This window comes from Onychostoma macrolepis, chromosome 02, assembly GCF_012432095.1.
Source record: "Onychostoma macrolepis isolate SWU-2019 chromosome 02, ASM1243209v1, whole genome shotgun sequence".
Classification (NCBI taxonomy): Eukaryota; Metazoa; Chordata; class Actinopteri; order Cypriniformes; family Cyprinidae; genus Onychostoma; species Onychostoma macrolepis.
Window position 1 is genome coordinate 16,316,702 of NC_081156.1, and position 27,483 is coordinate 16,344,184.

The 27,483-nt window shown below is 36.5% G+C and overlaps 1 protein-coding gene across 4 annotated transcripts in view; it reads left to right on the plus strand.

Moving 5' to 3' along the window:
• The window catches only part of kcnh2a (potassium voltage-gated channel, subfamily H (eag-related), member 2a), a 48,252-nt gene that overhangs the window by 18,391 nt on the left and 2,378 nt on the right, over window positions 1-27,483 (plus strand). For 3 of the 4 annotated variants that reach the window (XM_058764492.1, XM_058764500.1, XM_058764509.1), the window contains 7 exons: window positions 19,670-20,092; window positions 21,251-21,647; window positions 22,956-23,155; window positions 23,294-23,546; window positions 24,968-25,161; window positions 25,243-25,363; window positions 25,441-25,698. In XM_058764492.1, coding sequence (XP_058620475.1) covers window positions 19,670-20,092; window positions 21,251-21,647; window positions 22,956-23,155; window positions 23,294-23,546; window positions 24,968-25,161; window positions 25,243-25,363; window positions 25,441-25,698 — 1,846 coding nt within the window. The remainder of the gene's footprint in view (window positions 1-19,669; window positions 20,093-21,250; window positions 21,648-22,955; window positions 23,156-23,293; window positions 23,547-24,967; window positions 25,162-25,242; window positions 25,364-25,440; window positions 25,699-27,483) is intronic. The other variant, XM_058764515.1, reaches the window with a different exon arrangement.

Sequence of the window (27,483 nt, forward strand, 5' to 3'; positions counted from 1 at the left end):
TAAGTGGAAGCCCTTCCGGCGGATGACGTAGGACGTCGGCGTTGCGTGATTCGTGACGAATGTGGAAAGAGAACAAAACAAAACACCGGTCACAAATTAGAAGCACAAAACAAGGATTTGTAAAGAGAAATGTCGGAGGATTTTGATATAAGCCAAGAGGAGACTGGTTTTCCTTTGGTAAGGAACCTTTGTTTCCTTTGCTCCTTTAAACAAACTCGCAAAACTAGCATATCTCAGAGGCGCACGCGCGACGCATACGTCTTACGTCATCCGCCGGAACAGCTTCCGTGTATGACAGTCAGCGGAAGTGAGAATTTCTTTTATTATGGATGCACACGCTTCATTCACGTCTTCTGGACTGTAGACAAAAAGCACCCGCTTACCCCCATTGCAAGGCTTGGAGGGGCCAGGACAATTTTTAGTATAACTCCGATTGGGATTCGTCTGAAAGAAGAAAGTCATATACACCTAGGATGCCTTGAGGGTGAGTAAAACACAGGCTAATTTTCATTTTTGGGTGAACTTTAAATAGTAGCAGGTCAATAGTTAAGCCATATGGCTGATCCTAAATTGATGTTGATAGGCATTCATTCTGAGATCATGCAAACGGAGAATAGCTAATGAAGCTGATAAGCCAACTCAGGTGACGTTGTGACTAAATGGCCTTCCCATTGAGCAGCTGTGGTCTAGCTGGAGATCATTTGCAGGATGTTTTTTTTGCATTCAAAAATGCCTAGACAGAGTGAAATAGAATGGAGCAACATTTTAAAGGTTCACTTCCATAATAAAAATTTCCTGATAATTTACTCACCCCCTTGTCATACAAGATGTTCATGTCTTTCTTTTTTCAGTTGAAAAGAAATTAAGGTTTTTGAGGAAAACATTCCAGGAATTTTCTCCATGTTGTGGTCTTTAATGGCTGCCAATGGGTTGAAGGTCCAAATTGCAGTTTCATTGCAACTTCAAAGGGCTCTACACGATCCCAGCTGAAGAATAAGTGTCTTATCTAGCAAAATTAAATGGTCATTTTCTTAAAAAAACAAAAAAACAATTCATATACTTTTTAACCACAAATGCTTGGCTTGCACTAGCTCTGCGATGTGCATCTGTGGCTTCACGCATTATGTAATCACGTTGGAAAGTTCCTTTTAACTTGACACACAGTGGCTTAAAGCAGCATTCCTGAAGGAAGATGCTTAAAAAACAGTGAATGTTGCAGTGACCATTAGAAAACAATGTAATGTTTCACATTGCTGTTCAAAAAAGTTTTTTAAAGAAATTAATAATTTTTTTTTTCTCTCTATTGATCAAAAGTGACAATTTTTGTAACAATGTAAGTGTATTTACTTTTTCCAAATAAATGCTGTTTTTTTAAATTTATTTCTATTTATGAAAGAATTCTAAGAGATTTCTCTCCACAAAAATAATTCAACACAACTGTTTTCAACATTGATGATAAAAATGTCTTGAGCAGCAAACCAGCATATTGGAATGATTTTCTGAAGAATCATGTAATCATGCTGAAAATTCAGCTTTGGTTTTAAAGTGTATTGCAAAGCATTTCTTTTAAATTGCAACCCTACACTTATATGACAGTGTACTGTACATCAAATACATTTATATATATATATATATATATATATATATATATATAGTCATATTGAAAGGCAGAAATGCAGCATTTTTCAAGCACATTTTATTTTTATCTCAGGCTCTTGACATATTCCCTGTTTCCTAACCAGGTGGACAATGGCAGATGATTACATGCTGCATTGATCAGCTTGTGTGGGATGCACAGTGAGTTTGCGCCGAGATTAGTAACTATTAGCTCTGAGATGTTCCAAGAGAGGATTTTGCTTTTATAACTCTCCCACCTTGGTACTCAAAAAAGGCAGTGTATGATGTTTCAGTTACTCATAAGTATTAGTTCATGGTTTTCACCATGTGTATTAGATTCTGCTGTGGAATCCAGACAGATAAAAGCATTTCCTGTGAGAAATACATTACGGACCTTATTTATTTTTTGACTGAATCAGTTCAAATGGTGAAATGCTGTCCCAGATGTGTTTAAACACTGGGCTGCTCTCCCGACTATCTTTTTCATGTTTTTAGGCTTATACTTACCTAAACAACAGCTGGGGCCAGGCTGCGTGTAGAAATTACAAATTTTTTTTTTTTTTTAATCAAATTTGTATTCATTTCCACACATCCAACATCCATTCAAAACAAACAAAACAACAGACATACAATTAACACTTCAAAAGTCCAATCAAAAGGAGAGAGAGAGAGGGAGGGGGAAAAAAGAAGAAGAAGAAAAAAAACAAAGTCATTCCTTCACACAATCAAGTATGTTAAAGGAAAAACCCTGCCAAGCATCAATAGTAGAAGGCTTGGCCCCATTAATTCACGCCGTTGTACATTCACAAGTCACTATTTTCAGGAGGCTATGGATCCAATTTGTTTTTCCACAAGTGTGCTATGTAAACCAGTTCTGTATTATTGTCTTCTTCGCAGCTGTAAAACCAGCAAACAACATTCTCTTTTGTATTAAGCTTATACAGAGACCTGAATCATCATTAAGAAGACACAAACTTGCGTTAGCAAAGCAATCAATTTGTAGTAAGGAGGATAAAACCAGGTTTACATGTGTCCATAGATGAATGACGATATAGGACACTCCCAAAACATATGAAGAAAAGTATCTGATGATGCAGTATTACATATGGCAGTTCAAATTTAGTTGTAGTTTCATTTTGAGTCTTTTGTAAGGAGTTATGTTTGCTCTATGAATGGCTTTGAAGTGAATAAGACGATGAGCCAAGTTTTTAGATGTTAAGCTGAGGTTAGACCACATTCTCTCCCAGTCGACAGATAAATTCAGGTCAGATAATTCCCTGTTCCAAATAGATTTAATAGAAAGAGGTTTTGTAATGCAATCAATAATTTTATTATATATTAAGGAAACAGATGGCCGACCAGAAGATGGTGCAATCCAATCCCGCATAGGATGAGAGGAAATGGGAGATGCCCAAGGAACGCTTTGAGAGCAGAACGTAATTGAAGAAAGACAAAATATGCAGATGCTGATAAACAAAATTTAGTTCTTAATGTCTGAAATGAACAGAGGCCCTGGTTATCATATATATCACCGCACGTGTTTACACCTAAAGAGGACCAAGAGGTTTGAACAAATGGATGATTTCCGCATACAAAATTAAAATTCTGCCATAAAGGTGTACTGTTACCAAATTTGAAGGGTCCTCCTATTAGACGTTCAACTGTTTTCCAGATTTTAACAGAATTAGCCACAACTGGACCAAATTTATAATTATCACTTTTTTTCCCTGTGCCAGTAAATAAAATATCTTGGAGTCTATTTGGTTTAACCTTGTCAGCTTCAATCACTCTCCATGAAACTTTCGATTGAGGATCAACCAAATTATAAAGAGCCTTAAGTTGGAACGACCAATAATACAATTCAAAATTTGGTACAGCCAGTCCTCCTATGCGTATAGGATGTAGTATTGTGGTAAGTTTGATTCTGGGGCATTTATCACTCCAGATAATTTGAGAAAGTATGGAGTTGATCTCCTTAGAGTAACCTGGAGGGGGAGAATAGAAATTACAAATGTTTTGATGGTACTTGCGTTGATGGTAGAAAATAATTAATTTAAATTTACGCTGAGCTCAAGGGGCATAATTTATATTTGAGCACTTTTTTTAATGAATTGTAGTAGATTAACACGTTAAATTAACACCCCAAATATAAATTTAACTGAGCAGCAGTTTTGTTCATTTATTTATTTGAATAATTATTTTAATGTTCAAATAATGTTATAGATTCAAGTTTGTAAAACAAAAGTTGCATTGTGGATATCTGTAGTTGATACAAATGACCTCAGTACATAGTAACTTCAAGTATTCAAAGAAAATAAACTGTGACTGTAAGGAACTTGGGGAAGAAAGGTGAAACAAATGCACTGATATTTCATTTTCATCGTTTGTGACTTCCTGGTTATAAGAGGCTGTACACTTGAATACACCATCACCGAGCAGACTGTTAATAAATGAGTGAGCAAATCTAGTTAATGGGGCATATAATTAAAAAACAGAGCAAACATCTATTATGTAAGCCTTATCTTACTTGAATATGGTTCCAGTGTCACTGTGTAGACTGGAGAGACATAAATGCTTTTGTTAGTACTACTATCATCTTTTCACCACTGCAAGTTCATCTTGCATGAATGCACTAATGCATCTAATTTTTAATATAAAATTTATAGTATAAATGAATTTCTCAGCAATAACTAGCAGAGATGGCACCGATAAAGGCTATAAAGTAAAAGGTTTATATCAAATGATTAAATCAAAGGCATTGCACTTTGAGTGTTTTTGCCCTCTGGGTGCTATAATGTTAACATCCTTTAGCGGTAACAGACTTATTTTGCTGTCTCGCTGAATGGCACTGGACTGGATCCAGAAACTCCATTAGTTTGCAAAACTACATTAGAGGACTCTTGGCAATGGCGAATTACAATCGTAATGTAAAAACATCATAAAGAAATGAAGTGAAATACTGAACGTCAGTCAGTTAGTTATATTCCAATTAACCATCACTTCCAGACCAAGCTGCAGGGACTTCAAAAAGTAGTGTTCATCGTTGCAGTTTTGTAAGATTTTTGCCGGAAAGCATGCTAAGTTTCCTTTTAGAGGCAATTATTTGATTGTTTCACCAAAATTATCTGAACAGTGCCTCATTCCATAATACATCATGATGGATGTGCAAGGTTTGCCATTAGTCATCATGAAATGTGCCATTAGCTATGAGTATATCGTGCAAGGTCAGTTGAAATTCGTGTGTCTAACTGAGAAGGTTTAGAACAATGACTATTCAGTGCCTTTAGACATGTTGTTCATCTTTGAATGATGTACATCTCCCAACAGACTGCAAAGGGTTTTATTATTTTAACAGTAAACATGCAGTTAAAACTGTATGGGGGTTTAATAATTATATGATTAACTAGTTTTTAAATGATTGTCAGCAGTGAACATCTGTGCAAATGTAGGAGTCCTGGATATCTTGTTAAAAAAAAAAAATTAAAGGAACAGTTTACCCAAAAACACGTCCTCGGGCCAGCAAGATATAGATTAATTTGTTTCTTGGTCAGAACACATTTGGAGAAATTTAGCATTGCATCGCTTGCTCACAGATGGATCCACTGCAGTGAATGGGTGCCGTCAGAATGAGAGTCCAAATAGCTGCTAAAAACATCACAATAATCCCCAAGTAATGACTCAAGTGCAAGTTGATGTAATGCTAAATTTCTCCAAATCTATTCTGATGAAGACAAAAACAAAAACAAAACAAAAAAACACCTGCATCGTAGATGGCATGAGGGTGAGTCAATTTTCAGCTAATTTAAATTTTTGGGTGAACTATTCCTTTAAAGTATTAAGTAAATATGAGACTTTTAGGTAGAATAGACATTGAAAGTAGAAAGAAGATATTGATAGTTTGAGAGCAGGCATTTACACAAAAGTCTGATATTGAAACACTAGCACATTCAAATTTAAAATTCTGATATGAATCCAAATTATGTATTCTGAAAACAATGCCTAATGCCCCATGGGAATAACTCAGCAGAGTGGATGGTAAATTCACAAAGACTGTGACGTAATAAAAATACTTGAACACCATTTCTTTTCAAAGAACTGTTTGTGGAGACTTGAAGTTTGAATAATTTATCATTCCTTTAGAATTATGTATAATGACTTCAGGCATCTTCATTTTAATATACTGTTTATCTTCACAACAGCCTGCTCTTCTTTTCTGTCTTTATTCATAAACCCAAGCCTGATATGATTATGCATTATTCTGGGAGCATGAGAAATTCCCACTGATATTAAGTATTGTTTGTTGTAGTGGCATAAAATTATTTCTTAGTTTTGTCCAGGTTTACTATCTTTACGATCAGCTCAGTGACCTTAGTGTCTGTCACACTTCATGAAAGGCCTTCAGAGAGAAAACATCTGAAGTCACGTTCAAAGCAGCCTAAAGTGGTAGTATATTCAAAGAAATCTTATTATCTTTGCCAAGGGTTTTTTTTTTGACTCACGTTAATGACAGGAGTTAGTCATCATGACTCAGAAAACAGACATACGATGCATTTTCGTTTGATGTCTTTGTATTATTGTCTAGTAAATAGCTATTTTTACATTGTGTCTCATATGCAGTGTCTAGAGGTGGGTAGAGTACCCAAAAACTGTACTCAAGTAAAAGTAAAAGTATTTATAGAAATATTTACTCAAGTAAAAGTAAAAGTAATAGTCTGAAAAGTTATTTGAGTAAGACTAAAAAAGTATTGGATAATAAATCTACCCAAGTAGATAGTTACTAGTTACTTTGAATCATATACTGTATATCTATAGTCTATTTTTATTTAGATATATAGATAAAATTTATGTAATGTGTGTGTGTGTGTGTGTGTGTGTATATATATATATATATGTATGTATGTTTTTTTTAATGTAATTTATTTCAGTGATGCAAAACAGAATTTTCATCAACCTTTACGCCAGTCTTCAGTGTCACATAATCCTTCAGAAATCATTCCAATATGTTGATTTATTATCAGTGATGTTCTTTTTAGCTTTCTATTAATCAAAGAATCCTGAACAAAATGTCACAGGTTCCAAAAAATATTAAGCAGCAAAACTGTTTCCGACACTGGTAATAAATCAATATATTCACTGTAAAAAATGGAAGCTATTTACTTAAAAAAAAAATATGGTAACAATATTACACTTAATATTTTTGAGTAATTAAATCATGTAAAATCTCCTAAATTAATTAATCTATGACACAATGAATTTAATATAATTAGTGAAATGTGCTAATTTATTTTAAATTTTTAAGTCTGTGATTTTGAGTGAGGCTTGTTTGTATTTGACTTTGAGTTATTTTGTACATTTAAAAGACTGTATACAGCCAAACAGCTCAAGTAGGAAAATACTTGAGAAATACTGGAAAGTACTGCACTAGCAAAGCTATTGCTCATTGAACAAGGCTTTATGCCTTAGAGGAGTAGTATCCATTACCATAAGCTCTACTCTTCTGCACAATGGTAACGATTGCACTGCACAATGGAAACTTCAATGTAACAGAAACTCTTTCAAATGTCAAACATAACTGAACATTAAACATTAATAGAAGTTTCCCTTCACTCTAAAACACATTAAATAGCATTTAATTTCGAAATTTACTCTCCATATCCAGCCATATGCAAAGCATGCTGGGAACTAACAATCACCTCTAAAATAAAATGGCAAAATTGAGCTAATTCTCTTAAAATAAATAGGTAGCCTTCTTTCCTTATTTTTTTTTTAATTTAATCAGTTCCTCACTGCTTAAGTTTACTTTAAAAAAAAAAAAAAAAAAAAATGAGGAAAACACATCTCTTTTATATGTAATATTTTCTATACAACACTGAATCACAATTTCTTTAATGAAATATACACACTATTTTTAATTATCACCTTAATGTTTTTTTAATGAAAATTACAAGACCCATGATACATTTTTTACATTGTTAAAATTATTTCTGAAGGATCATATGACTCTGAAAACTGGAGTAACAGCTGATGAAAATTCTGATTTGCATACATTAATTATGTATTATATGTATATATAACTTCTGACACGGAGAAGAGTGAAAACTCCTCACATGACCGCTACCGAACATCTGAACATGACGAAACAAATGCACATTGACGGATCTTCTTCCGTCTGTTTTGCAAAATGTAAACAAGTGTATATTGTGAAAATAGGCATTCCTCCTGGAACAGGTCGCGTGCCGCTGCACAGAGCTAATGCAGGTTTGGCGGGTGTTCATTTCATACACTGTGACAGCTTATTTAATGTATAAATTATACATTGTATTTAATGTATAAGGTACATGTACATGTACAACAATGTCATACTGGTATCGTGTACTGTAATCGAATGTATATCCTATCTATACCTGTGGAACTGTAGACAGCACACGCGGTGTTCATCTAATAAAGATCTTCATAGCTAGCAAACAATAGCCTTTGCAGATTTGCTTTCAGTTGACTGTAGATCCAAAGCCATGTCTTCAACGCTCTTGATGTTACAACTCTGAGTGAGAACCGCTTTAGACGACTCGGCGTGTGCGGCAGGGAACTGAAGGAATCATTCAAACTGATTCGCGAACCAATTCACTGGTTTACCAACTGGTTTGATCAAGCCTTTGAACAGAATTGACTCAAAAGAGTGAATAATTCGTGAATGGGCATCGCTCACTGCCCAGAGAAAAGTAGATGGCGCGTTTGGAATAAATTGATGCATTTTTTAACATTTTTTAATGCATTTTTCATTTATTGCATTAAAGGGGTCATATGACGCGATTTCTTGTTTTCCTTTTCTTTAGTGTGTTATGTAGCTGTTTGTGCATGTTCAGTATAAGATCTGCAGAGTTACAAAGCTCAGTCTCCCACAAAAGGATTTATTCTATCTAAAAGAGAAGGCTGATCCAGACCAGGCTAAAACGCTTCATTAAAACACACCCCCACGTCTACGTCACGATGTGGAAAAGTTTGTGTAATGCCACCCAAATGTTCACCAAAGAAAGAAGGCGTGGTTTCAGTAACCGCAGTAGTGTTGATGCAGCCATGTCAGGGAGACGCTGTGTGTTTTTGTGCGAACGCAAAAGCACTTTATTTGGCCTTCTGAAAGTAGATGCAATTAGGAATCATTGGTTAAGATTTATTTACAACAGAACAGCACAACCCAAATGTTCAAATTTGTGCAACAAATTTTATGGACGACAGTTTTGTGAACCTCGGAGAGTACAAGGCTGGCTGTGAATAAAGGCTATTTCTAAAAAAAAAAAAAGGGTCAATTCCGACTTTGCTATGACAATCTGGCGCTTCTGAATCAGCTACTGTAAGTATGTTTTGTTGTTAGTTTAAGTATTTGTTAATGACTGTTCAAATGCGGAGTTTTACACAGCGTAGTAACTCGTTGTGTGTGTGTGTGTGTGTGTGAGAGAGAGAGAGAGAGAGAGACAGGGTCACATCACAGTGGAGTCAGCTGTCTTAACCTTTACATACGAGTATCATCACTGTGTCTGTCACGCGACTCTGTTCCCCTCTTGGGCTTGAACTGATGGTAAAACTAAGGACATTATTAACTGTCTTTATATTTGCTTTGAAAGCTGAAGCTCGCGATTATGGTAAGGGGCGTTACATTTCCGATGCGTGCTTGTGGTGTTTGGCCAATCACAATGCACTGGGTCAGCTGGCCAATCAGAGCAGACTGTCCTTGTCGGTAGGAGGAGCTTTGTTGAAAATGACGCGATTGCGAGAGGCGCTGCATAGAGCAAATACAATAATGTACAGTATTTGAAAAATGTGTTTTTTGAACATTAAAGCATGCCAACATATTCTGTTACACTAAATACACAAAATAATAATCTTTAAAATCATATGGCCCCTTTAAGATAAAGTAACGAGAGGAGCGTCGCCCACAGTAACGAAGTAAAAATACAGTTTTTTTCCCTAAAAATGTACTTAAGAGTAAAAGTACCCATCTTTAAATACACTCTAAAAGTATTAGTTACACCCAAAAATTACTCAAGTAAATGTAACGAAGTAAATGTAACTCGTTACTACCCACCTCTGGCAGTGTCATTATTAATTGAACTAGATGGCTCTCAGTGTGATCTTTGGTGACACATGTGAGAGGTGACTTAACATGCATGATGTCAGTCATGGGCAAGTAATTATGTTGTCAGGGGTCATTTAGAGTAAACACATGACCTACCGATCAATTGTTTTCATAGCGAATGCTAACCAGCACATACCAAAAAAATAAGTGAATGGTCAGAGATGCATTTAGAATGGTGTAGAGCTTTGTTTTAATAGTTAAGTAATCATTTTACAATGTTAAAAAAGATTTCTATTTCAAACAAATGCTGTTCTTTGGACCTTTCTATTCATAAAAAAAAAAAAAGAAAAAAAAAAGTGGTCTGTAGTTTCCACAAAAATATTAAAGGTGGGGTAAGTAATTTTTGGTAGCCAAACAAAACAGCGACAAAATACTATAGAACTCATTATAATCACGACACGACAGTAAACTGCTGCTACGTTCTATTTATGACAATTGACAACTGTCGCATCCGGTGTAGACATAAGCCTTCTTTTGTCCCACAGACATTTTCCTCTTTTGTTTTTTATCCGCCAAATCTATCTTTCTGTCATCGCTCGGCTCGGCTAATGTCCGTCATGTGCACTGATGAGCACTCTCTCCTCTGCATCATAAATAGACATACCCCACCTTTAAGCAGTTGTTTTCAACATTGATAATAATAATAAAAAAATGTTTCTTGAGGAGCAAATCAGTATATTACAATGATTTCTGAAGGATCATGTAACACTGAAAACTATGGATATAAATGACATTTTAAAAGCGTTAAAATATCTTACACATGTAGAAGTGTTAAAATATCTTTCTATTTCAATATCTTAAAATAGTAGTGTAAATTAATACATTTTTAGCACTTCAAGCTGTATGAATTAATGTATTATTACTATTATTGTTAGTTCATGATACCTGATGTTAACTAACTGAAGCTTACTGTAAAGTGTTCCCTATCGATGTGTATATGTGAGCAATGACCAACGTTTGGTAGAGAGCGGTTATTAACGGCATACACTGGCTTGGCTTTAATTTCACACATGTAATTTAAGCATGATTAAACCTAATGTGGGTGAAAATTATCATAAAAGAAGCGAGTTAGAGGTGAGGGTCTGCCTGGGAGGTGGGCACATAGAGAAACATTTTTTTTTTTTTTTTGAGTGTGTTTGTGCTCATCAGGGGAACAGAGGATATCCATCAAGCCCTGCAGCTGGGCTACTGAGAGCGAGGAGGTGGATCAGACAGCCAGCTGCAATTACATCTCTTCCCGAGTGGGACTTCCACAGAGAAGAGAGAGAGAAAAAGAGTGAGAGGAACACACACAAACACAGTGTTCTGAAAGCGAGCGAGGGAGGGAGGGAGGGATGGAGAGGGATACCACAGGCAGTTTACTCTCTTTAAAAGGCAAAGCGTGCAAAAAGTGGAACAGCTGCTCTGACAGCGTGACGATGGATCCATGCTGCTGCCGTTCAGACTCATATTCTCTTTTCTGATTTTTGTGCAAGAATCGAATGTGAAGATGGACAGTTTATACATGTTGTGCTGATTCATTTGGAGTGACCGAAACAGCTGGGAAAGGTGCTGAGCAGTAGGACTTGAAAGACTGGATGATTTGCTTTCCAACTTTGAAGGATGGAAAAAGTGTGCAGAATTTAAAGACCAATCAGGCTTTTATTGGAAGTCACTTAAGAGATACACTCTGAAAGAGAAGCGTTCAGACCAATGGAACCGAAGCGGTCCACCTCACAGGATGACAGTGTTGGCTGTTCCTGCGAGCAGTAGGTGAGATGAACAGTGGGGTTTAGACATCTGTATGGGGCAGAACTATGTCTTTTAGTGCCAGAGGCAGCATTCCACAGGAGGGGGCACAAGGGAGCAATGAGTGGAAAAACACACGGGTCAAGAGGGCTGTTCGCATCTCTAGTATTGTCGCACAAGAGGTGAGTTCCAAAGGAAGGTACAATTTGTTTTTACTACTTGATATACACTGCTGTGCAAAAGTTTGGAGTCCGTAAGAATTATTATTATTTTTTTTCATCCAGCAAGAACACATTAAACTGATCAAAAGTGAAGTAAAAATACTTATAATGTTACAGAAGATTTCTATTTCAAATAAATGCTGTTCTTTTAAATATTCTATTCATTAAAAAAATTCTGAAAAAATAAAATAAAACAGCACAACTGTTTTTAATGTATTATAATAAGAAAGGTTCCTGAGCACCCAATCACAACATACAGTATTCTAATGTTTTCTGAAGGATCATGTGATATTGAAGACTGGAGTGAATTCAGCTTTGTCATCACAGGAATAAAATATGTTTTAAAATATATTAAAACAGAAAACTTTTTAATTGTAATAACATTTCACAGTATTATTTTTTTACTGTTATTCAATAAATACTTTTATTTAATATTATTATTTAGAATAATTTTTTACTGTAATTTTATTCAGTTACAGTGGGGGGAAAAAATATTGCTGATTTTGTGCGTTTGCCCACTGACAAAGAAATTATCAGTCTATAATTTTAATGGTAGGTTTATTTGAACAGTGAGAGACAGAATAACAACAAAAAAAATCCGGAAAAACGCATTTGAAAAAGTTATAAATTGATTTGCATTTTAATGAGTCAAATAAGTATTTGACCCCTTCGCAAAACATGACTTAGTACTTGGTGGCAAAACCCTTGTTGGCAATCACAGAGGTCAGATGTTTCTTGTAGTTGGCCACCAGGTTTTCACACATCTCAGGAGGGATTTTGTCGAGTTGAGTTGATGCCAAAGAGCTCGATTTTGGTCTCATCTGACCACAACACTTTCACCCAGTTCTCCTCTGAATCATTGGCAAACTTCAGACGGGCCTGTACATGTGCTTTCTTGAGCAGGGGGACATTGCGGGCACTGCAGGATTTCAGTCCTTCACGGCATAGTGTGTTACCAGTTGTTTTCTTGGTGAATATGGTCCCAGCTGCCTTGAGATCATTGACAAGATCCTCCCGTGTAGTTCTGGGCTGATTCCTCACCGTTCTCATGATCATTGAAACTCCACGAGGTGAGATCTTGCATGGAGCCCCAGACCGAGGGAGATTGACAGTTATTTTGTGTTTCTTCCATTTGCGAATAATCGCACCAACTGTTGTCACCTTCTCACCAAGCCGCTTGGCGATGGTCTTGTAGCCCATTTCAGCCTTGTGTAGGTCTACAATCTTGTCCCTGACATCCTTGGACAGCTCTTTGGTCTTGGCCATGATGGAGAGTTTGGAATCTGATTGATTGATTGCTTCTGTGGACAGGTGTCTTTTATACAGGTAACAAACTGAGATTAGAGCACTCCCTTTAAGAGAGTGCTCCTAATCTCAACTCCTTACCTGTATAAAAGACACCTGGGAGCCAGAAATCCTGCTGATTGATAGGGGATCAAATACTTATTTCACTCATTAAAATGCAAATCAATTTATAACTTTTTTTTTCTGGATTTTTTAATTGTTATTCTGTCTCTCACTGTTCAAATAAACCTACCATTCAAATTATAAACTGATCATTTCTTTGTCAGTGGGAAACGTACAAAATCAGCAGGGGATCAAATACTTTTTCCCCCACTGTAAATGCAGCCTTGCTGAACATAAGAGACTTCTTTCAAAAACATTTTAAAAAAATCTTACGACTCCAAACATTTAAACGGTAGAGTATTTCACATTGAAGTATTGGTAAACTCAGACTATAAATAGTTAAATTCTTTGGAATTCTGTAATGTTCTGTATATTTAAAGTAAAAGGAAACATTGATTCTTAAATTAATTGTAATCTAATGGTAGTCTGTGTGTGATTTGTCTCCAGTTTTGAGAGACTGGAGTGAAGCATTATTTCAGGAATTACTGAGGTATTCTGGACAGCGTATATAAAAGCATTCCTATCATTATCATTGTTACAAATCAAATTTTTGAATGTTAACAAAATGTGAATGTTAACCTTTCACATTCACTGCAGTGAATTCACAGAAAGGAAAAAAAGATTGCAATTTTGCTTAATTATTTGACTTAATTATTTCACATTATTAATTCCTTGTGCACTTGAGATAGTTCACTCAAAAATAATAGTCAACATGAGGGTGAGTAAATGATTCTAGAGTTTTATTTTGGGGTGAACTATCCACTGTAAATGGTTACAGTAGGATGTGCCTGTTCCTGTATTTAATGTGATGAAAACACAGGACATGAACACTGGCACATGAAAGAAACACTGGCATTTGTCTCTGCCCAGAGCCTTGTGTTGGCGGCGTGTAAGATTGGTGTTGTGGTGTCAGAACTAGGCTCTGCTCACCACAGTCACAGCAGTCAGGTCAAGCACCCTACATTCATCTCAACACAAGGATGCCCTTGACTGCCACACCACCGTCTGTGAGGCACTGAGACTATCGCTCACTGCAAATGACAGTGCCCTATAGGATGTAGCTTACTTGATCGATGGTTGCCCTTTCTGACTGCTTCCCTGTGAGATTAACTTCTATGTTTCAAATGACAGCTCTCTTCTTCAGTTAAATACGTCTAAACCTTCTACCTGAGATGTTTCTTCATAGTCAGATCAGGATACTCTGGAGCTGGATATCGGCTGGTTGCTGTGTGAAGGCTGTTGAGCAGCATTGTTAATTGATTTGTGGGAGATTATTATGTACCTCAGTAATGTTTTTTTAATGGAGGGTCTTTCTGCGTGAGGACTTCATGTCATGACATTGGTGGACAGCTGGTGCGAGGTGGGAGATCAGGAAAGTTTTCGCTTTGAAGCATGTGTAAGCCTGAAACAACGCACAAGGGATGGATATAGCATAGTTTAATATTCTGTCTTGGCTGTAGATCAAAGCTGTAAATTGTCTGGTGAGTCAGTGAACAAGGAGCCAGTAAGGATAACAGTTTTTTTATGGTTTGTTGGAGCTTCATTGCGGTTCTGTCCCAGAAGGCTATTTTGAGTCCCAAGGCCGGTTCCTTCACCCTCACATCCTCTCCCTTTCCTACCCCTGCTGTGTTCTCATGTCACACTGGCCTTGGACAGACATGTCCACCCCTTCACCCCGGCAAACACACACAGCTAATTCACAAGGACAGTGTAATCATGCCACAGGAGCCAAATATATTTGTCACGAACATGATGTGAAATATAATGTTTTGATTAAATGTAAATGCAAGTAGTAGAATTGAATTATAAAGTGGATTGTTTACAGCAGTTACATTACAATGCTGGTCACACCTGTGGAAAGCAAAAATGGTATTGTAGCCATAGACTGTAAAAAAAGATGGACGACGTGTCTCCGCCTCCTTCCACTATAGAAAAGTGAAGGCAGTTGCCATCTTGAGAAAATGACGTCATTTGGAGCCTGAGTCTGCGCAGTAGAGATTCGTTTGGAGCCCGAGTCTGCGCAGTAGAGTCGTGAGGTGGAGCCGCGGAATCAAACTCCCGCAGACCCAATCAACCATAACGACACGCCCCGTTTTTATAGCATCAAATTACTAGCTAAAATTGAACTCATCACAAAAATGAACAATTGAACATATATCAGCGTGATAACAACTACCTTAAATGACCAAAACCATATTTCGGAAAATTGTATTGGAAGTGTAATTAATTTTTTTATTTTGACTCAACACATGGAGAGGGTGGGGTTTATGACCTGTACTGCCACCAGGGGGCGATTAAAGAGCCCGCAGCTTCACTTTTCAGGACATGTGAGGCACACCCGACTGTAGCAATGACATATAGCATGTTTCATGTGCAAAAACCGTCCCACTTATGTTATTTTTGAGGGAAGGTTCAATTAAATCTGTAGGAAAAGTTCATCTAGAAAAAGTGACCCAAATAACTTCTATAACCTCTCAGATAGAAAACAGAAGAATAATAAGAACAATATATAATTATTGCTTGTTATACTGTATAATAAGCTTGGACTGAGTTCACCATCAGATCATCATCCTGCATCATTAAGACCACTAAACCTCACTGTGTTTCTGCAGCAAATACACTGCAAAGTTTTTTATTAAATTATTATTTTTTTCCTACAGACCAACTGTGGTGATGAGGAGTATAAATTAATAAATATAGAAATATCAAATGGTGCTCTTTGGAGCCAGCGGCCTTGTAATTTCATGTGAGATGATGCTGGATAATCAGTACTGGGTAAATAAGGCCTTGAGATGAGCAACACAGAAGGATTTTGGTGTGATATATTATCTGAGGTGACAGCAATTCAATAATGGTAATGCACATTTCTGCAGGTTCATCTTCAAGAGAATTGAAGTATTGATTGAAGTTCTCAAAGTTAACTCCTCCTATACTCTGGATATTAATAAAACAAGGAAGAAAAGCTTTTTACTAGAGATAAAATACAATTAGCATCTTCGCAGAACAGCTTAATGGGTGAACTTCAAAGAGAAAAGTCATTTCATTTTTGCCAAAAAATTAACACTTTTCTAATAGCATTTCTTTTTTTTTTATACTGTCATTCATGTGTATCAAAGTATTTATGTTTGTTTCCTTATTTGCCATTATATTTCTTCATGGAACAACTTCTTTCTTGTAAGTCACTTAAAGGGTTAGTTCACCCCAAAAATTAAAATTCTGTCTGGGTTTGGAATGACATGAGGGTGAGTAATTAATGACAGAATTTTCATTTTGGGGTGAACTTTAATAATAAATCTGCCCAGATAAGACCTGTGTTAAATGTATGTGACTATACTGGGCCGGGGGAACTTGCAAGAGGCAAGGTTTTTTTTCTTTTTCAGAGCGTATAGTTACAAATAACCCGTGCAAATAAAGTGCAAATAACCCGCCTTGTTGGCAGGTTTGCTGAACTTTTTTCCCTCCCTTTCAAATCTCAGATCACACCGGAAAGACATTTATTTTCAGCAAAAATTAAGGAAATAATCAAAAAGTTGCAAATAAATAAACTAACAGGTAGGGTTAGGGTATAGGGAGGGCTTTATTGTCCCAATGAGGTGGCACCCATTTAGTAATTTGAATTAAAATTATAATTTACACTCAATATGTTATTATTGCATACTGTTTTATAATGTACTACAATAATGAGGTGCAGATAATTGCCACTATTTGCAATAAGTAGTATAAATAAGTAGAAAATCCTGCTATTTTAACATAATGTAATTAGAATCTATACTTAGTGTAAACAAAATATCACAAAAAAATGCTATTTCCGCTTAGTGTAAATAGAATCCATTGCTATTTGCACTTAGTGTAAATAGCATCTATTTCTGTTTGTATGTAGTGTAAATAGCCTCTTTCGCTATTTACACAGTGCAAATAGCCGCTGCCATTTTTTTTTTTTAAATAATAAAATGTGACCCTGGACCACAAAACCAGTCATAAAGGTCAATTTTGTGAAATACATTTATACATCACATGAAAACTGAATAAATAAGCTTTCCATTGATGTATGGTTTGTTAGGATAGGACAATATTTGGTTGAGATACAACTATTTGAAAATCTGGAATCTGAGGGTGCAAAAAAATCAATCCTTTAAAATTGTCCAAATGAAGTCCTTAGCAATGCATATTACTAATCAAAAATGAAGTTTTTATATATTTACAGTACATGATCTTTACTTAATATCGTAATGATTTTTGACATAAAAGAAAAATCGATAATTTTGACCCATAAACTGTATTGTTGGCTATTGCTGTAAATATACCCGTGCTACTTGTGACTTGTTTTGTGGTCCAGGGTCACACATCATTTTTACAACTTTGTTAATTATTTATTTATTTATTTAGTAATGGAAAAGAAAGTTAAATCACAAGAGTTTGGTGCGCCCTCTTCCAATGGTCTTTCTCTCTTGCTTTCTTTTTTCTCTCTCTCTCTCTCTCTGTATTTATATTTAAGTGACTTGCAGCTATTCTGCATCTCAATCAGAGCAGTAGCATAAACAGGACATTCAGTTTCAAAAATGGCTTTACCTCAAAACTTTTTTGTTTTAGAGCAATAGTTACACAGCACAGAGCATAGCAGTAGATGGACTGCAAGATACCAACCAGAAGAAGAAACCACTAAGTGGAAGTAGAAGTCAGCAGAAAAGAGGCATAGATACAGTATAGGGGGTGGACAGGTCCTGGATCCTGAGGAGAGCAGCTCCTGCGCTCACCGTTCTCCAGGAATGCTAGAGGAGTCAGGGATTCTGCCACTTCAGCTGTGAGCAGTGGCGGTCGGAATATTATTTGTGGATCATGATTCTGACCTTGGTTTTGAATCCATTGAACAAGCTCTTCCAGTCCTGTGCATCTTCTGTTCAGCCTCAGCCTTTGTTTCAGACACACATGCCTTGCAAACAAAGCTCTCAGAGCCTCCGCTTTTGGGACAAGACGAGTCCCATTCTTGGCCAGGAGAGCAAAGAGGTAAGAGCCAGCAGCCAGAGACTTTAAGGTTGAAATATTTATTTATTTATGTGGATTATTAGTTTAGAGGGTCAGATGTTGTTGTCTGTCCATGTTTCGCTTGATTTTGATTTTATGAGCCATTTAGTGCAGGCGTTATTTGTGAGGACAAGCGTCAGTGGGATGAGGTCTTTTGATTAAGAAAATAGGCTGACTTTGATTTCCATAAACAAATTTAAAAAAAGTCTAGAGGATCTGTTTTTTCTCCCACTTGCTTTTCAATCTGCTGCGGATGCATTTCTTCATCCTAATAGTACATAATGAGCAAGAGAAGTATTAGATTAACATAAATGAATTATGATTCTGCTTCCCTGGCCTTTGGTAGACTAAGTTCAAGGCTGTCGTGAAACAGAAAGTCATTTTAACTTTTATTTACATTAGTCTTAAATACATACAAATATTTGTACCTATGAGCTCTGAAGAATAGTTTAAATATTCTTATGAATAATATTTGTGTGTTGGTGTGTTTGTTAGTTTAATCAAGGCAGTAGATTACAAATAAGAGTGATTAAAACTCTCTCACTGGAGCTTTGAGCAAATGACTAAACGCCGGTCACCTCTTTAGGGGCCTGGAAAAAATAATGAGATGAAATTTGCCGCCTAAGAGGGTGTTTACAAGTGTAAAGCATTAATGTTCTCCCTGCAGGGATGTGTACTCAGTGGATATCTCAGAGACTAAACACGGCTTCATTACTTCACCCACACTGAGTTACGGCCCACTCAGGTCCTGTCAGAAACATGATAATATTTCTGTCCTACAGCGAGCTTTGTAAGAGGTTTGGAAAAATGGGGAAAACTGACTGAACAGTTTATGGCTTAACTGGCTGGTCTATGAAAATGTGAGATTTTTTAAAACTGTTGTTAATTCCGCATGTCCTAGGAATAAGTTTTAATTGGATTTTATTCTTATGAGAACATAATATATGCCATTTTTTTTCTTTTCCAATTTATTTATATATTTTTTTACATTTATGCAGCATTTCAGTATGAAAACTGGTGGCACAAATAATCTGTGATGTTTGGTTGTATTATACTAAAATCAAATTAAAAACCTAAATTATTTAATTAAATTATTCGAATTATTGACTTTTCAGTAGCCATTACTCCAGTCTTCAGTGTCACATGATCCTTTTATGCTGATTTGCTGCTCAAAGTTCTTATTACCAAAAATAAATGAGTAAAGAAATAATAATAATAAAAAAAACATAGTTGTTGCTGTTGTGGAGACTGTGAAACTTGGATGAATAGTAAGCACAAAAGAACAGCATTCATTTGAAATATAAATCTTTTGATCTTTTTGATCAGTTTAATGTATCCTTGCTTAATTTCTTTCAAAAATGGTCATTGTTTGTTTAAAACATGTTTTAAAAAACATATATAATGTCATTGTAATTGTCCAAATGCTTTTGCTGCATATTTTGAGCAGCAGGTGTTTTTATCTGAAGCACTTCGACATATAAACAGTCATAATTCATCTCATAATCTGAAAAGAGATCTCATTCTGAAGTATATTTCTCCTCAGGTGCTGTCTCTGGGTGCGGATGTCCTTCCTGAGTATAAGCTCCAGGCTCCCCGAATCCACAAATGGACAATTTTACACTACAGCCCCTTCAAAGCAGTCTGGGACTGGGTCATCTTGCTGCTGGTCATCTATACGGCAATCTTTACACCTTATTCAGCTGCGTTTCTGCTCAGCGACGAGGAAGAGGCCGCCATGCAGCGCTGCGGTTACTCTTGCAGTCCACTCAACGTGGTGGACCTCATTGTGGATATCATGTTCGTAGTTGACATTGTGATTAACTTTCGCACAACCTACGTGAATAGCAACGATGAAGTGGTCAGTCAGCCCGGCCGAATAGCCATCCACTATTTTAAAGGCTGGTTCCTCATTGACATGGTGGCTGCCATTCCTTTCGACTTGCTCATTTATCGCTCTGTAGAAGATGTGAGTGAACTTATGGGTAATTTTGGTTTTTAAAGGAATAGTTCACAAAAAAATGAAGATTTGCTGAAAATTCCATGGCCATCGAAGATGTAGACGCGTTTGTTTCTTAAGCCTTGTGTGGTGTTCATATTTTTGTTACTCAGCCAGTGTTTGTGGGTCTGGTGGACCTGCTGCAGTTTTGGATTTTTAATTCAACACAATCAAAAATTATATGTTAAAATACTCAACAGATGTTTACTTCATCCCAATTACAAGCAATATAAACAGCATATATGGTCAAAATTTGCCCTTTACCTTTGTTAGATCACATTTATGAATTAAAGTGCTTCAACCTTGTGTGGGAGTGGCAGGGGCAGAAACACAAAACTCACACTTATACTCACACTCTTACAGACTCTCTCCCACACACACACACACACACACACACACACACACACATAAACAAGCTAATAGCAGTCCCAGACAGTAGGAGGACAGAGTGAAGGTACACAGGACCTACAATTTTACACAGGACCCACTCATTTATAACCCCCGGGTCCCGAACATCCAGTATGTAATATAAGTGTGTAGGGGGGTGGGGGTGTACAGTGAGTGGTCATTGAAAATTTGTTCTGATATATGTTCTTCACAGAAAATGAGCCAAGGCGAATAAGTCTGAGTTTGAAAAAAAAAATTAATAGTATTAATTTTCTTTTGATAAAAAATGAAAACGGGTCCCACAGATCTGAATACCATACAAGGGTTAATCAGAATAGATTTGGAGAAATTTAGCATTATTACATTACTTGCTCACCAATGGATCCTCTGCAGTCAATGGGTGCCGTCAGAATGAGATTAAAAATAGCTGATAAAAATCACAATAATGGGAGACCAAAAAAAGTTTGTTAAAATCCATCAAGACATTTTGAACTTCAAACCATTACTTCTGGCTAAAATACAAGTTTTCTATCTGTAATATTGCGTTCTCATTCTGACGGCACCCATTCACTGCAGAGGATCGATTGGTGAACAAGTGATTTAATGCTAAATATCTTCAAATCTGTACAGTTCATTTTCAGAAAATTTCATTTTGAAGTATTCTTTTTTTTATTATGCCGTTATAGCTTCTGCTAACCATCTCTTAACCTTTCAATCCTCATTGTTTTCCTGTATTGACAGACGACGACTCTGATTGGTCTGTTGAAGACTGCTCGGCTGCTGCGATTAGTGCGTGTAGCACGTAAACTCGATCGCTATTCTGAGTACGGAGCCGCGGTGCTCTTTCTCCTCATGTGCACCTTTGCTCTAATTGCTCACTGGCTGGCCTGCATCTGGTATGCTATTGGGAATGTGGAGAGGAACGGCCCATCTCGGATTGGTTGGCTTGATTCTTTGGGTGAACAGCTGGGGAAGCCGTATAATAAGACGAATCCTGCATCAGGACCCTCTATTAAAGATAAATATGTCACTGCCCTATACTTCACCTTCAGCAGCCTCACCAGCGTGGGATTTGGAAACATCTCCCCAAACACCAACTCTGAGAAAATCTTCTCCATCTGTGTCATGCTTATTGGAGGTTAGTGTATATTCATATGATCTACTTTTCTTCCAAATTGGGATCCACAATTGGGTGTTACTGTATGAGGTCCACTAAAAGTAAAAAAAAGAAAAGAAAAAAAAATTGAAATAAATATATATATATATATATATATATATATTTTTTTTTTTTTTTTTTTTTTCTTCTCTGGCATCAATACATCATGTAGGTGTACATTGATGTTCAAACGTTTAGTTTTTTTTTTTTACCTCTATGCTCTGCATTTATTTATTTATGCTGCATTTATTTGATCAAAATACCATAACAAAATAACAGTTTTCTTTTTTAATATATTTTAAATTGTAATGTATTCCTGTCATGGTAAAGCTGATATTTCAGCTGCCATTACTCCAGTCCATCCCGTGGGCAAAATATTCACACACACACACACACACACACACAAAAAAATCTCTGGAGATTCGGGAACCTGATTGGTGGATGTGGTCCCTGCTGGTCATAATACACACAAATGACAAAATGGCTAGTTATTAATGGAGTGTTCTTCGTTACATTGCAAAAATAAACCAGTAGTCTTGAAAAATGTAAGCGACTTGTCGTTATTTATGATGGTGATATTCGTTCATTTCGTATTTACATGATTCAGTGATATATTCAACATTACATAAATAGACTGTGCGAAAAAAAAACTTGCAGTATGCTTCAAAGTCTTTAAAAAATGAAGGAAAACATGTCCTCCATTAATCTCTATGTACAGTTAAAGTAAACATCTTTAGATTTAATGAACATGAGCTTCAACCAGTATATGTGTGGGTATGTTGACGTCATCTTATGTTTTGATTATTTGGTTTTATGAGAAAAACAGAAGCATGCTGAGTGGACTGAGATGTGAATTTCTGTTTTGCAACAGATCTGATAAGTAAAAAATAAAGTGATATTACTGACCCCACACTTTTGAACAGTAGTGAATAGTATCACAATAATATAATATAATATAATATAATATAATTTTTTTTATTTATCATTTATGATTAATATTTGATATTTTCATGCACAATATTTATATTTTAGGAAGGGGGTCCCTCACAAGGAGATTATCATATTTGGGGGTTTTTGCTTTAAAACTCCCTAGTCTAAATCTAAATCTTTCAATAAAACTAAATTTCTATGGTTGGATAAAAGCCCTACTTTTAAAGAATCAATAATAGTAAACTTCCCCACAAAACTTGATTAGTACATGCATTTTGAAGACTAAAGTGGATCAGTCTTTTCTGAGTTTATTAACACACTGCTCTGAAAGAAAATGTTTGTGTGTTGTTTTCCTCACAGCGCTGATGTATGCTAGCATATTTGGAAATGTGTCAGCCATCATCCAGAGGCTGTACTCTGGCACCGCGCGTTACCATACTCAGATGCTGCGGGTTCGGGAGTTCATCCGTTTCCACCAGATCCCCAACCCACTCAGGCAAAGGCTGGAGGAGTATTTTCAGCATGCTTGGTCGTACACTAACGGCATTGACATGAATGCTGTGAGTCACAGAGCCACATACAGAATAGCCCTCTTGTGAACACCTGGGCATACTCTATTTTTCCACTCTGTTTATTTTTGCATGCACACATGACAGAGCATGTAACGTGGTACCAACCTGTGTTTTATCACATTGCAGGTGCTGAAGGGGTTCCCAGAGTGCTTACAGGCAGACATCTGTTTGCATCTGAATCGTACACTGCTGCAGAACTGTAAAGCTTTCAAGGGCTCCACTAAAGGTTGCTTGCGTGCTTTGGCTATGAAGTTCAAGACTACACATGCTCCACCTGGAGACACCTTGGTCCACGCTGGTGATGTCATTTCAGCGCTGTACTTCATTTCTCGTGGCTCCATTGAGATCTTAAAGGGAGATGTGGTAGTGGCCATTTTGGGTAAGTGATAAGTCAAAGTGAAAGTGACGTGACATACGACACACACCCGGAGCAGTGGGCAGCCATTTATGCTGCGGCGCCCAGGGAGCAGTTGGGGGTTCGGTGCCTTGCTCAAGGGCACCTCAGTCGTGTATTGAGGGTGGAGAGAGCACTGTACATTCACTCCCCCCACCTACAATCTCTGCTGGCCCGAGACTCGAACTCACAACCTTTGGATTATGAGTCCGACTGCATATATCAGGGCATTCCATTGAGCTCTTCCCCCCAAAAAACATTCCTAAAATATAAAAGCAGCTATATCTTTTCATCTTTAAAGACCTTTTCAATATTATGAATATATGTAAAATATTATCTACAATTTGTATACATTCTATTACAGTGACACTATCTTTTTTCTACCTACTATTAGAATACTTTTGATCATTTCAACATTAAATAAAAAGACTGTATGGATAAAATGTTGTTTTTAGTTCATATTTAGGTGATCACGCAGTTTTATGGTAATATGCTTTAAAAAATTATGGAAAAAATGTCTTCCATGAATCTCTATGTTCAGTTAGAGTAAACATCTTTATATTTAATACACATGAGCTTCGTCCAATATGTATGTTGGTCTGTTGACTTTATTTTATGTTTTGATTATTATTATTATTTATTTTTTGAAAAACAGAAGCATGCTGAATGTAATCAGATATGATTTTTTGTTTTACAACAGCTCTGATAATCTTTATATACTGTATGAATATAGTTTCATATTTAAAGACTTTTACAGTGACACTATCTTTTTTTCTACCCACCATTAGAGTACTTTAAGATATACGAACTTGAGGAGAAGCAATAAAACAAATGAATTCTGATTATTTTATGGATTATGACTGCAGAGTGACTGCACTTATAAATGCAGAATAGAACAGTAAACGTCACTAATTATTTTATTTTATTTTATTCATCCTTAGTGCATTTGAGAAATGAGAAAGCTGTTGTTGTATGGCTCCATCTTGTGGACATTTTATTATTTTTCGTGCTAGTTTTTTTTTTTAAATGACACACAGCACCATCTGTTGTTGATGCATAAAAAACCATCTGTTTTCTAAGGATGAATTTGGAATAACTTACTAGCATACTGCATACTACTCTTAAGCCGTAGTCACACTAGACACACACTAGACACTAGCATGCAAAATTCCTTCGGACCCTCAACAGTCGTGGCATGACGTCACACTCTGCAGTGTCTTTTTAAAAATTAAATCAATGGAACGAATAGTGTAGTGTGATTGGCCCTTTACTGTTACCAGCCTTTTTCTGCCTTATATTGCAAAAATAGAACTGGGTGGAAGTATGAATTCAAAGTGTTTAATGTCTTTTACCTGAGGAAAGATGCATTATGTGACTCAAAATCTCTTCCTTTGGCTTATACTCAGGCAAGAATGATATATTTGGAGAGCCAATTAACTTATATGCGCGTCCTGGAAAGTCATGTTCTGATGTGAGAGCACTGACGTACTGTGACCTGCATAAAATCCACAGAGATGATATAGTGGAGGTCTTGGACATGTATCCAGAGTTCTCAGACTACTTCTGGAGCAACCTGGAGATCACCTTCAACTTGAGAGACGTAAGCTCGCACATGCCTGCGCTTTAATAGTACTTTAATAGTAGGTGCGCTTTTGAACATTTGTCTTTATCTTCTCAACAGACTAACGCTAAAGCTGGGTCAACGAGCAGTGACACTGAAGATTCTGACCATGGCTGTCTTGACCATCAAACACAAAGAGCAAAGCTGTTCTTCCAGTCCAAAAGAAACTCTATCCCACAAGGTAAGAGCAAACACTTTGTGATAGCTTCTAGATTCTTTCAGATTCTTGGATTTCATTTCTACTGCAATTTCTCTTAGTAGCAGGTAAAGAGAAGACTGAAGAAAATCTCAATAAGATGACTTTCAGAACTCAGAATTCAAACAAGCAGCACAAAGATAGACGAGCTGCTCATCGGGACTCAGACATTTTTGCCTCCCAATCCAGCAGTGATGAAGAGGAAGAGACCCGACGGCCCACTGCGATAGTAGACTGCTCTCAGAGCCGTATCGCTAGTGTCAGCAATGCTAATAGAGACAAGAACCACAACAGCAGCAACTCTTTCAATGCACTGTCAGGTAGGATTCTGATAATGTGAACTGTGACTAATCGGTTAATACTGGCTTACTGTCTAATTTACAATAGGTGTATTATATAAGTGTTATGTATTGGCTTACCTACCTGAAAAAAAAAAAAGTGGACTAGGAATAAAAAAATGAGGAAAAGAATTACACAGATCTTAAAGGGTTAGTTCACCCAAAAATGAAAATTATCCTATTATTTACTCACCCTCAAGCCATCCTAGGTGTATATGACTTTCTTCTTTCAGACGAATCCAATCGGGAGTTATATTAAAAATTGTCCTGGCTCTTCTAAGCTCTATCATTGCAGTGTTTCTGTTACACAGTCCAAAACACTTAAAATAAAGTGAGCGAACCCATAAAAAAACGTGCCTCACACGGCTCCGGGGGATGAATCCATGCGTTTTTGTTAGAAAAATATCCATATTTCAAATGTAATAAACACATCTCTCTCACTTTATCTTACTGTCATAAGCTGAGGCCATTCCGGCAGATGACGTAGGACGTCTGCGTTGCGTGATTAGTGACGAGCGCAGAGAGAGAACAAAACAAAACACCGGTCACGAATTAGAAACACAAAACGAGGATTTGTAAAGAAAAATGTCGGATGATTTCGATATAAGCCATGAGGAGACTGGTTTTCCTCTGGTCCTATGTCATCCGTCGGAAAGGCAGTCTCTTGTGAACGCGCCCACGACAGATAGCGGAAGTTACACAAAACTGTTTATATCGTTTTAAATATGGATTTTTCATCAATTCGCTACAGGAGGCCTTTATTCCCCCCACGGAGCTGTGTGAGGCACATTTTTTTTATGGATTCGCACACTTTATTTGACGTGTTTTGGGCTGTGTAAAACAAACACCCGCTGACTGCAATGATAGAGCTTAGAAGTGCCAGGACAATTTTGATTATTACTCCGATTGAATTAATCTGAAAGAACAAAGTCATATACACCTAGGATGCCTTGAGGGTGAGAAAAAGATGGACTAATTTTAATTTTTGGGTCAACTAACCCTTTAACATTTATGTTCATTTGAATGACATAACTGGATTCATTTTCAGTTAAGAAATTAGTTCAGCCAAAAACTTAAGTTGTCATCATTTACTCACCCTCATGTCGTTCTAAACCCATAAGACTTTTCTTCATCCTTGAAACATACATGAAGATATTTTTGAAGAGATTTTTGTCCCTCACCTCGATTGAAACTCCATTACTAAAAACTTTGATGCTTCAAAAAGTTCATTGAGAGATATAAAAGAAATCCATTCAAATTGAGCGGTCCATCTTTTCTGAAGTGACACAATCGTAATGATGATTTAAAATGAATTAAAAGCTTTTATTCACATCAACAACACACATAGCTCATCAAACACGGTAAACCAGAATCTCAAACATGCTTGCATGACACACAAGAACAAACATTGGTTCTCACATGTCAGGCAAGCATGTTTGTGCTTCAATTTTGCCATATTTGATGCGCTGTATGTATGTGTTGATGCATGTATGTCTAATTAAATCTGTTTATAAAAGGATTGTGTCTCTTCAGAAGACTTTGATTAAACTGTTTGATTCATATGGATTTACGTTTCGATTTTTGAAGGATGAGTAACCTAAATCTTTCAAGGTTCATTAAAACATCTTTTTGTGTTTCGAAGATGGGTGAAAATCTAATGGATTGGGAACAACATGAGGGTGAGAAAATGATGACAGAAGTTTATTTATTTATTTTTTTTGGCTGAGCTAACACTTTTAAAGGATACATTCAGAAAAAAAGGAAAGT